Source organism: Nymphaea colorata, chromosome 6 (assembly GCF_008831285.2).
Source record: "Nymphaea colorata isolate Beijing-Zhang1983 chromosome 6, ASM883128v2, whole genome shotgun sequence".
NCBI classification, from domain to species: domain Eukaryota; kingdom Viridiplantae; phylum Streptophyta; class Magnoliopsida; order Nymphaeales; family Nymphaeaceae; genus Nymphaea; species Nymphaea colorata.
This window is the reverse complement of record NC_045143.1, coordinates 20,369,182-20,380,551: the sequence shown is the minus strand read 5'-3', so window position 1 is coordinate 20,380,551 and position 11,370 is coordinate 20,369,182. Positions and strand designations below refer to the sequence as shown.

Here is an 11,370-nt window from a genome sequence, read left to right as displayed (position 1 = left end):
AAAAGCTGTACATTTGGTGGGGAAATTATAAAAGGAAAAGGAAGAAAAAAATTGTTCCTAACGCTTGGGTTCCTTCTAGGGTTCCTTCCGTCTTCTCGCGCTGAAGATGTCGGTCGGTCTTGAATGAACTGGGAAGCAGGTGTTGATTAGGGTTCTCATATTGCTTTGTTCTCCTTTTCTCTCTTTTTTCTGTTGCTGTTTGTTGATTGATTTGGGGTTTCCTCAACGGTGTGGGCATCGACGCTTTGTGTTCTGCAGAAGCTTGAGAAATTCCTGGCGCTCTGGGGTTGCTTTCTTTGTTCTTCCATCTCCGTTGGATTGCTTGACGTACTTGTGATTTTCTCGGAGCAAAGTTGGTTTTTATCGTGGACGCGGTTGGGGAATTCAGGGTTAGGGTTTTGTTGGAGCTGTTGAAGAAGAAAAGGTTGTTCGGGGGTTGGAGAAGGGGGAAAGGCGAGGAGTTGGTATTCCAATTATGCGAACATCTTGGGCGGATTCTGTGGCGAATTCGGCTGCTGAGAATGTAGCCGCCCCGCCTCCTGCCGCTGGTGCTGGTGCTTCTCGTGCTCCGACGCGCTCGTCGTACGTTCCTCCCCATCTGCGCGGCCGACAAGCTGCGGCTGATCCCGTTCCGGCGTCGAGTGACGCGTCTTCTGGGTATAGATCTGGTGGTGCTGTTGGTCCCGGTGGTGGTGGGGCTGGTGCTGGCGGGGGTTACGGTGGCACCTCTGGCAGCCGGTGGGGTGGACGCGATGCTGGGAGGCCGGGTTATGGTGGGTACGGCACCGGCGGTGGTGGCCGTGGTGGAGGTGGATGGAGCAGCAGGGGTGGTGGATGGGATAAGGGGAGAGAGCGAGAGGTGAATCCCTTCGAGAACGATGATGCCACCGAGCGCGCGTTCGCTGAGCAGGAGAACACCGGGATCAACTTTGATGCTTACGAGGATATACCGGTCGAAACGAGCGGCAAGGATGCTCCTCCTCCGGTGAATACTTTTGCAGATATTGACCTCGGAGATGCCCTCAATGAGAATATAAGGAGGTGCAGGTACGTGAGGCCGACGCCGGTGCAACGACATGCCATCCCAATTTTGCTCGGGGGACGAGACCTTATGGCATGTGCTCAAACGGGATCGGGGAAGACAGCTGCTTTCTGTTTCCCTATTATCAGCGGGATTATCAAGGGCCAACCCCCCCAGAGACCACCACGAGGTGCAAGGACGGTTTATCCCCTTGCGCTGATTCTATCTCCTACGAGAGAGCTATCCTGCCAGGTCTCTCTCTCTCTCTCTCTCTCTCTCTCTCTCGCGCGCGCGCGCCCGCACACACTCACGCACACAGACACAAAAAAGTATTCTGCCATCTTATACCTTCCACCTTTTACATCGATGCATATAATCATGTGCCTGAGAGATGGTTTTTTGTTGATCATGAAATGCAGATACACGAGGAAGCAAGAAAGTTCTCCTATCAGACAGGTGTCAGGGTTGTTGTTGCATATGGTGGAGCACCAATAAATCTCCAGGTATTCAGCTTTCCTTCTGTCTCTGTGTTCCTTTGCAAATCATCATGATAATGGATTGGCAGTTTAGGTGTTCCACAGCAACAATTTATTTGTGGTTTGTTTTTCTTTTCTGTCGCAAGTTCAGTTGAAAATAGTTCCGATCTTTATGCATATATCCTGTGTTCCTTAGTTAACTGGTGTTGTGTTGGAGATGCTGATCTTCTATCACATGATGCTTTTGCTTAAACTCGTTGTTGGTTGGATATTTTTGCTTTGGTGAAATAGGACGAACCATGGTGCTATAAGTAAGCATATCATAATATGTACTATTTCGTAGTAAGATTGGAAAAGGAAAAAATTAGGAAACAAGAGGAAAATAATTAATCTGCCTACTGTATGTAAGCATATTTATTTGGTGGCAAGGTAGACAAAAAGAAAAAAGATAATTTGGGATGATGTAAATGTATTGCATGTAAAAATTTCTCATTTGACTATTTCACTAAAGGGGCGTTAAGGTAACATAATCAGCGAAAACTACACACACATTATTTCGTTTACAGTTAAGTTTAAGCAGGAAGCGGAAATCTGGTTGTGAATAACTAATTGCATAACACATTTTGTTATAAGTACAGAAAGCAGCTGTAGTTATAGAAAGTGTTATAGCGTTTGCATCTAGCTGATATCAACTCTTTACTAACCTGGGTCAAAAGGTACTTACTGAAACATCTCTTTGCATGCTAATTACACATACTTACATACATATATACACACAGATGCAGTTAAACCAGTCTCAATTTGTGGCTGAGTTTCAACTCTTCTCCCCTACACTTAGGATCCATCAATCCTAGGGCAGGGAGGATGTGAAGGGGAAGAAAAGGAGAGGGGTTTTGAGGGTGGTGGGGGTGGGGAATGGGCAAGAGAGAAAAAGTGGGTTGAGAAAATGAGCAGTCATTTTATACATATCTTGCGGGCAGGGACTAGTTATCTCAAGACTAGGATACTAGTTGGACTGACTAGTCTCTACCGTCTAGTTTGACAACTATGAGTGGTACGAGTACACACTTGTGTCATTATATCCTATATATCCTGAGGGCTAAGACCTCTTTTTATCTGGAAAGATCAGCTTGTCCGCGCACTCATAACTTTATGTCCTAAAGGCTAAAATTGTGATGTTTACCATCCGTGCATATGAATCTGCTGAAAATTGCTGCTGCTTTTATTGAAAGAATATAGTGTATAATCCAAATGATTCATTCTGAAATGTTTTTTGACTAGTCAACTGATATTTACTAGATGTTGTGGCTTGGCTATTAAAAACCCATTGCCGTTATTCACAGAAGCTCCTTGCTTTATTTGGTTGTGCTTCATAATCTTGTCTCTTCATTTAAATTAGCACCAGGAAAGAAATTTTGCTCTTGGTTTCTGCATAGAAATCATGTTTCAGTTGGATCTTTATTTTGATTGGTGGACACCAGTGAAATGCTTTGAATGGCAATCCTTGTTGTGGGAGAACCTTTCAGTTGTTTATATCTTGTTTTTATTTTACTACTTATTAAAGGGGCGTCATTGTATTAGCATGAGTAAATTTATAACCTTTTTTAGAATGTCGACTTTTGTTAAACTTTGATGCTTTTTCAATAATTTGTTAGACATCAGCCGCGTTATATGTTATGTCATGTACAAGAAATTCTCAAAAGGATATCGGCATTTTAATGAAATTTGTTAACTAAATTAAACAACTTTGGAAATGAATTCTAATCTTTCTACATCTCTCCATCTCTTTTGATGTTGTGTTAGAGAACTAGTATACTAGCTATGATTAGGTGAACACATTATCTAAATATTAAGTGTTTATTATGGGAAAATTTTGGTAAAGTCTGATGCCAAGGCAGTTGCAGTTGGATTGTCTCCTTTATGTAGATAAATGTGACTTTTCATGTAAGTTGCATTTCATGTCCCAGACTCCCAGTTTGCTCTAAAAATTGTTAGAGATACTATTCCACTTAATTGTACTCTTTAAAAATTTAACAGTAAAAGTTTAAATTTAAGCTAAGTTATCAAAACAGGAAGGCAGACATGGGTTACTTGAGATTCTAAAAGGACTAATCAGGCCTAGTGAGTCTGGGTCAGTCCAAGCAAAAGCATATGCGTCCATCAAAAGAATGCACAAGTCAGGTATTAGTCAATAATTAAGCTAACTAACTGATAATCTGACTCTTGCTGCCTTGCTGGATTGGAACACAGGCAGCTGACTAGTTTGACTAACTAGTCAGGCTAATCGGCCAACAAATTGGGATTTTGGGATCTAAGAGTTCAAGCAGCTTTCCTTAAATCTTTATAACCTAAGTAGCATATTACTCTTCTTATATATGCTAGTGTGAAGATGTACTAGAACTATGTCATTCATTCAGTGAGATGCAAACTTATAAAAATAATTCTATTAATTCAGTTAAATTTTCAAAAATTTTGTTTCCTGAAAACCTTATGTTTTCTATTTGTCATTTTGTACTTTTTACCTTTAATCTTGTGCAGTCTAGTAGGTTATGGTTTGCCTTTTGGCTCGCTTTATTGAACTCAAAATGGCTGTTAGTATTTACCCATTTTCTCTGTCCCATTTTCAGCTGAGGGATCTGGAAAGGGGTGTTGATATTCTTGTTGCAACCCCAGGACGCTTGGTGGACTTGCTTGAGAGAGCAAGAGTTTCCTTACAAATGGTAAGGTACTTGGCACTTGATGAGGCTGATAGGATGCTGGATATGGGTTTTGAGCCTCAGATTAGGAAAATAGTTGAACAAATGGATATGCCACAGCGTGGTATAAGACAGACTATGTTATTTAGTGCCACATTCCCGAAGGAGATACAGGTACTGTAATGATTGCTTTCCATTTTTATCATCCCTGTTTTCTTTTGTTGTACTCATCCTATGTTTATGTATTTGTCACTCCTCTTTGAGTCCTATGTTTTAATTGGAAGATTTTACATGTTTTCGATATGGCTATGCATGCAGAGACTGGCTTCTGATTTCCTTTCAAACTATATTTTCCTGGCTGTGGGAAGGGTTGGTTCAAGCACTGATTTGATTGTTCAAAGGGTGGAATATGTTCTTGAGTCAGATAAAAGGAGCCACCTGATGGACCTCCTTCATGCCCAGAGAGATAATGGAACACATGGCAAGGTAATGTACTAATGTTGCTATCTTTGTAAATTGTATATGAGGGATATGTTTGGGAATGCTGGTCTCTTTGGTAGCCGGAATAGGTTTAATTTATAATAAGAATGTTCCCTGGAGGCGAGGTACTAACCTTAAGGTTTTATGCTGCCCAGTGAACAACAGTCTCTTGACTGGGGTGTGCTTTCTTGTTAACAATCCTATGCTGTAGCCAAGTTGGTTATACCTTTGAAGTCTTGTGCTTTGTCATTTAGTTAATAATTCTGGGTTTTTTACATGGACTGCAGCAAGCTCTTACGTTAGTTTTTGTGGAGACCAAGAAGGGTGCAGATTCATTGGAGCACTGGCTATGTATGAATGGATTTCCAGCCACAACGATTCATGGTGATAGAACACAGCAGGTATGTCGTAAAGTCTACCAGGTGTTCCAAAGATATGCTTGCAACGCAATTTCTGATCTTGGTTTCTTTGTAGGGCCGTTATTCTCATTTGCTTGTCAATTGTGCTAGGTTTATGGACTTTTTGCAAACTAGGTTATTTATGTTACAGTTTTTCTTTCTTCTTCTGGGTTCTGGCTGAGAAGTGAGAACTAGCAGATCATCCAAGTGAATGGAACTTCTGAAGATATGGCATAGTCACAAGATATCTCCAATATTTTGAAATGGTTGTTGTATATCACATTTTGAAGCCAGACAGTAATGTTTCTATCTCACAGTATTTTCAAAGTAGTTTAATATCTGGAGAGATTCCTGAGATTTCAGAAAATTTCCCTTTATGTCTTTTAGCATATGATTTGATCCTTTTTCATTTCTTTATTTGTTTTTAGTGTTGCAATAAAATACTACAAAATCTGTCACAGTTTGAAAATTTTTAAAATTTTCCCATTGTCTTCCTAAGAAAAGCCAATCTGAGAAAAGCTTACTAGAAGAAAGTTGTAGAGAAGTTGGTGAGATTGCTATTGTAACTATCCATTGTGTTCAGTCTTTTGGGTGGTTTGCAAACTGCAATATGGTGCATGTATTTGTCATTGTTCTACTTCACATTTATGGGTGTGTCGTAATTTCTAAATGCAACCTTTTATCAGTTTGCAATATTTAAGTTAATTTGGTCAGTATTAGCTTTAAAGCTGTTGAATTATTGTAGGTTGTACCATTTGTGCAAAGCTGCCATTAATAATGTTTAAGTACAATAAATTTCATCCCAAAAAGGGTGTGATTTTCCTGATACAGGACTCATGTTTTCTAGAAACTGCTGAATGAAGGCTTGGCGTCTGTGTGTGACAAGAGAGACAGAATTAAAGCAGCCATGGCTTTTTTGTGTTTAATTTAAGAATCTCCTGAAGTGCACAGTTTCCCTTTGCCCAATAGCATCTTAGACATTTGTGAGAGTGAAGACAGATTATAATGCAAGTGCAGGTTTTTGGGTGACATGGAGAACAAAAAACTAATATTGGCTTGTGAGGTTACGTCAGGCTCTTATGTGGAAGTTTCAAAAAATGTGAGGCCTGTATTAGAAAAAATGTAGTCCCTTTATGTAATTATGGGCAAAGAATAGGCCTGAAAAAGGAAATTTCCTTATAACCACCTAACGTCATGGCTGGTGGTCATAACATAACCGGAAGGTTTTGGTCCTCTGGGTGAGCAGGAGGACTGGAGGAGTATTTCATTCTACTGCCCGACTGAGAGCGGAAGTCCTCACCTTTACCCCCTTCACCCCAGGGCACCAGGCCTGCAGTGGCTTTACAAGTGCTTGCTCATTTCTCAGTGAGCTGTTTACATAACTGCATCATATTAGCCAAACAAGACTTAAGCCCTTTTGTTGAGAAAAGATAAGGAGCAACTCTCTGTGACCACAGTACCTATAGATAAGTTCATAACTTCATTGATGGAGAGCAAGTGTGGCTTGCAAAACTCGTCACGCTAATTATGCAATATGGCTATCCTAAATTATTGAATTTGGGCTATAGCTCTATCCCACAAACCCTCTTGTTCACCATGAAATATCCAAAAACTCAACCTGTCCGATAGATGGACCTTCTTTAAGAGCATGTTGTTCTAATGTTTTGAGGATGAGAAGGCTAGATCATAAAGTATTGTCGAGGAGAGGTTGATTATTGCATGCCAAGTTAATGAAAGTTAAATATCCTTTCTGTTAGTTTGAGATCTGAGCTATTTTTCTTGTTTAGACTCTTAGAATTTCCTTCAAAATCTCGTGCTTACAATTTTGGTTTTTATCACATCAACGTGCTGTTCTTAAATTGGTGTATGAAAATCATTATATTTTCTCTTTTTATTCTGTTTCTCTTTTTTTTTGGGCTGGGGTGGGTAGGCGGAGTTGGTAGGGGAGAATAGGGATGGCACCATTAGCAGGAATGTTTTCTTATATGCTTTGGACAATGAGTTTTTTTACGCATCTGCATTTAATTTTGTCATTTATGCACATGACATCACTGCGGAGCTTAATATCAAGATATGAAACGGCTATCTTATTGCTACATAGCGGAAAGGTTCATCTTTCTCTGGCCTTCTATGAGATGTAAGCGTTCTAGATTGATAGCTACTCCAGATACAACTTTCACATGTTTGAACTTGTCTGACCTTATTTTCATTCTCTTGGAAGGCACTTTGTTTTGTTTTGTTTTGGCTTTTTTTTTTTTGACTCGTTTTCTTTGCTGATCTTTCTTTTAACAAGAAAGTTTGTGTGGATTACATCGTTTTGATCATCCTCCAGGTCCTGGTTGATTTTTGTAACTTCTTTTTGTTGGTTTCCTCCTGGCCTGAAGGGTTCATGGGATCATTTTTGCTCTTGATAAACTTCGAACTGGATTCTCAAAATTTGTGAATTCTTGTAAATTATGGATTCAATCGAGCTGTGTTGTGTGGACTTTCTCTGGAAATTTGTGTATATTGGAAATGAGAAGTAGACATTTAAACACTACAAATGTACAGAGAGGGGTGCATATAAAGACCACTTAGATCAGGGACAAAAACCAGACCTCTTGAAATATATGATTGAAGTACCTTTTGAGCACTCTAACCATACATACATTCTTAAGAGTGATTTGGTGGGAAATATACATTAAGTCAATTGTTTTTGGCTTTAAATGTTCTTTTTTTATACAAATTTAATGGCTCTTATAACATCAAAATTTTTGATGATATCAATATTTTCATGAAGGCGACTTTAAACATGTTTTGTGCTAAAATTGTTTTTCGTAAATGTGATAGCATGTTCATATTTTGTTATAAACTTTAAACTATTCCTTTTAGCAAGAAATGAAGTTGTCTAGCTTTTGTCCTCTAACCTAAGCCCTCTAGATGCACCCCTTCTTCATATATATATATATATATATATATATATATATACATGTGTGTGTGTGTGTGTGTAGGTAGATAGGTACTTTAGTTGCTCTTGTTGAAGGCCTTAAATATAAGAAGTACGTAGTATAGAATAATAGAAGATATATTTACATATGTGTCAGGAGACTATTAATAGGTAGTGGAATATCCATTCTTCTTTCATTTTATTATCCAACCAAAAGGGGGTAGAGGTCTAGCACATCAATGTTCAGCAGCCTCTACTTTTTCTGGTTTCGTGGGGAGAAGGAAGCTTCCTTTTCTGTTAAATGAATTAAAAGAGGGAAAAAGAAAAGGAAAGAAGAAGTATGAAAGAAGGTTTATGTCAGTATCAGGGTCTAGAAGTGTTGGGTGTGAGCATGAACACATTGAGGTTGTTTGATAGAAAACACAGAAAACCGTGTTTAATGGGATGTGTTTTGTCAGGCTAATTTCTGTGGCCCCTTGTAAATCCATTTTTGGCATTTTAGCATGTTGCCTGAGCACCATGAAAGTAACTTCTCATGTTTTGCATGGAGTGTCGCTCAGGAACAGGAGAACTAGATGTTCCTATTCGATGCATTCTAGGATTGAGAATCATACAAGCTCTTTCTTGCTTTTAGAAGCATCCAGATGACATATAAAGTAAGTTTTGTATCTTTTCGTTATGAAAGCATAGTTGGTTCATGAAGTACTTCTTTGATATTTAGGCATGTTTTTCTTTGGTTCTAAGGAAATGTCCTTGTTCAATTTTACTGTCTCCAATTATAAAAATGAAAGTGCTTTCTTGAATTTTAATCCATAATTTGAGGACACGTTATCACATGTCTATCTCTACCCCTTTTTTTCCCTTTTCTTTTATTATCCATTTTGCCAATTGATTATGAGCTATATCACATTACATAACCAAAGGTCTGCGTAACTTGGCCAAGACAGGCAGCAACCTTTTTTGGCTGGGCTGTGCCAGCTAGGCACTCAAGTTAAAAAAATGTAATTTTTTTTCTGTTTTCCTTTTATCTTTCTTTTTATTCTTTTCGTTAATTTTTTTTCCCTTGTTAGTTCTTTTCCCTTTTTTTTTCCGCTCTTCTTGCTTTCCTTTCATTTACTGGTTTTGGCTTGTCTAGGTGTGCCACTTTCACGTGGTCCTTTATGAAGGTCCACTGCCTAAGCCCTTCTTATTGGTTTTGACTTCTGAATGCAATCAAACCTCCCTCTCTCTTCTCTCTCTTTTCCTACTAGTTTGGAGTATATAACATAATATTGCCTACTTTGAGTTTGGGCTCAGTATCCACTATCTTAGGCTATGCCATGCTTAGACACAAAAGTTCTGGTTTTGGAGTAGGAGGTCGTTATTAGAGGTGTCAAATGATAAGTGTCCTGGTATTTTTGATAATTTTTACATTATTTTGAATGCTAGAGGCAAAAAACATTTTCCCAAAAAAATTGTATGGTTATAAACTGATAATGTATAAGAGGTAAAGGATGGTGTTTGTGTGAAGAATTCATTGTAAAAAGTGCAGGAATTAACAAACCTTTTTTGTTTCCTCTGCTTGTCAAGATTATATTACTCTGTTATATCGGATTATTGAATATTTCTGTAAATTTTAACATATTATCAACTATTGCCCACTGATATATTGCTATTGAACTTTCTAAAGGATAAATCACTATATTGCCTTTGGGAATTGAGTTGTGGGTGCTTGTGGCATTGCAGGAAAGAGAATATGCGTTGAGATCCTTTAAGAGCGGTACCACTCCAATTTTGGTCGCCACAGATGTTGCTGCACGTGGGCTTGACATACCTCATGTGGCTCATGTGGTTAACTTTGATCTCCCAAATGATATTGATGACTATGTCCATCGCATTGGCCGTACTGGACGAGCAGGCAAAAGTGGCTTGGCAACTGCATTCTTCAATGATAACAATTCATCATTAGCAAGGTCGTTGGCTGAGCTGATGCAAGAAGCAAACCAGGAAGTTCCTGCTTGGCTTTTGCGATATGCATCTAGATCATCCTATGGTGGTGGTGGAAGGAACCGTCGTTCAGGAGGGGGTAGGTTTGGCGGTCGTGACTTCCGTCGGGATGGTGGCTCCTTTGCTAGAGGGGGAGGTGGTGGTTCTTCTGATTATTATGGTGGTGGTGGAAATGCTGGTGGTGCTTATGGGTCTTCTCATGCTTATGCTGGTGGATATGGTGGGCCTGGTGTTACCAGTGCATGGGATTAACTTGCTCCATGAGGGGCGGGTAAAATGGGTTTTGGCCGTGTTATTTAGCATCTGGGACTGATATGCCCCTCTAGGAGTCCTCTGTCTTCCTCTTTCCTTACGCACTTGATATTTATAATTTTGATAGGAATTCTCTTAGGATGAACGCTGCTCCTGCTTTTATTTTGTTCCCTTCTTCTTAACCCCTTCTTTCCTGTTCTCCCACCGTTGACATGATTGGGTTATTTGTTTTGGGGGGGGGGGGGGGGGGGGGGGGGGGGCGCCTACTGCTTTGTCATGGTGTGGGAGGCATGGAGCTGATGATCTGACAATTTTTCTTTTGTCTTCGCTTTGTGTAATTTTGGTTATTTGGGGTTGAGATGTAGAATATGCGGTGAGGTGGTGGCAATGATGATGTCACTGGGAACATGTTCGCATCTGCCTCTGTTTGAATGTTGGGGTATATATTATAGCATAAGGGATTGTTGAGGCATTCCATTCTGTGAGCTGTGGCTGCATTTCTTATGGAGAAATGGGTCCAAGTCCACTATTTATTCCCTCCCCCCCCTTTTTAGGGTCCATTACCTTCTCCATTCGTATCTTCGGTCTGCTTTTTTCTTCGCTGTTTATGGAGGTGAATCAAGGTACATCCAATTAGAAAAACCTGCGAACCGAAGTTGTTTGCTGGTTTAGTTTGATGCGTGTATGTTGACAATTGGCAGTTGCCCAAGAACACCATCCTGGAAATTTTCTTGCGCCTCATGGGGCTTGTTGTGTGAAAGCGTTTACCGTGTTTTCCTTTTTCAACATGTCCGTGAGCTCATGCGGTTTGGAACTGTAAAATGCTTCTCATACTTCTTAAATATCTTCGATGGCGTGCACCATTAACGTAGGCCTCGGTGTCCTTGTGCTGAACTTGTCATGTTGGGATTATTCATCTTCCGTGTTGATGATCCGTGGTTATTTGAGTCTAATTTATGAAAGACAACCTTTTGTTTGTCCATGTGTAAACGACGTTCCGTGAGATGCGTGATGGTTGCAGCACTTAGAAAAAAAGTGGAGGATCATGCTTCAGTTTGTGACTTGTGAGTTGAGTGGCAGGCGATGTCTTGGGAATGTGTTTAAGGTGTTGTCGATAATCAAACTCTCTTTGTTA

The 11,370-nt window shown here is 39.8% G+C and overlaps 1 protein-coding gene across 1 annotated transcript; it reads left to right on the top strand.

Moving 5' to 3' along the window:
• LOC116255791 (DEAD-box ATP-dependent RNA helicase 11-like) lies at positions 1 to 10,380 on the top strand. The gene is made up of 7 exons (XM_031631803.2): positions 1 to 139; positions 259 to 1,273; positions 1,441 to 1,524; positions 4,125 to 4,367; positions 4,512 to 4,679; positions 4,961 to 5,074; positions 9,723 to 10,380. Exons 2-7 carry the CDS (start codon positions 476 to 478, stop codon positions 10,233 to 10,235), a joined length of 1,920 nt encoding a protein of 639 aa, XP_031487663.1. The 5' UTR covers positions 1 to 139; positions 259 to 475; the 3' UTR covers positions 10,236 to 10,380.
• Positions 10,381 to 11,370: the final 990 nt, after the last annotated feature.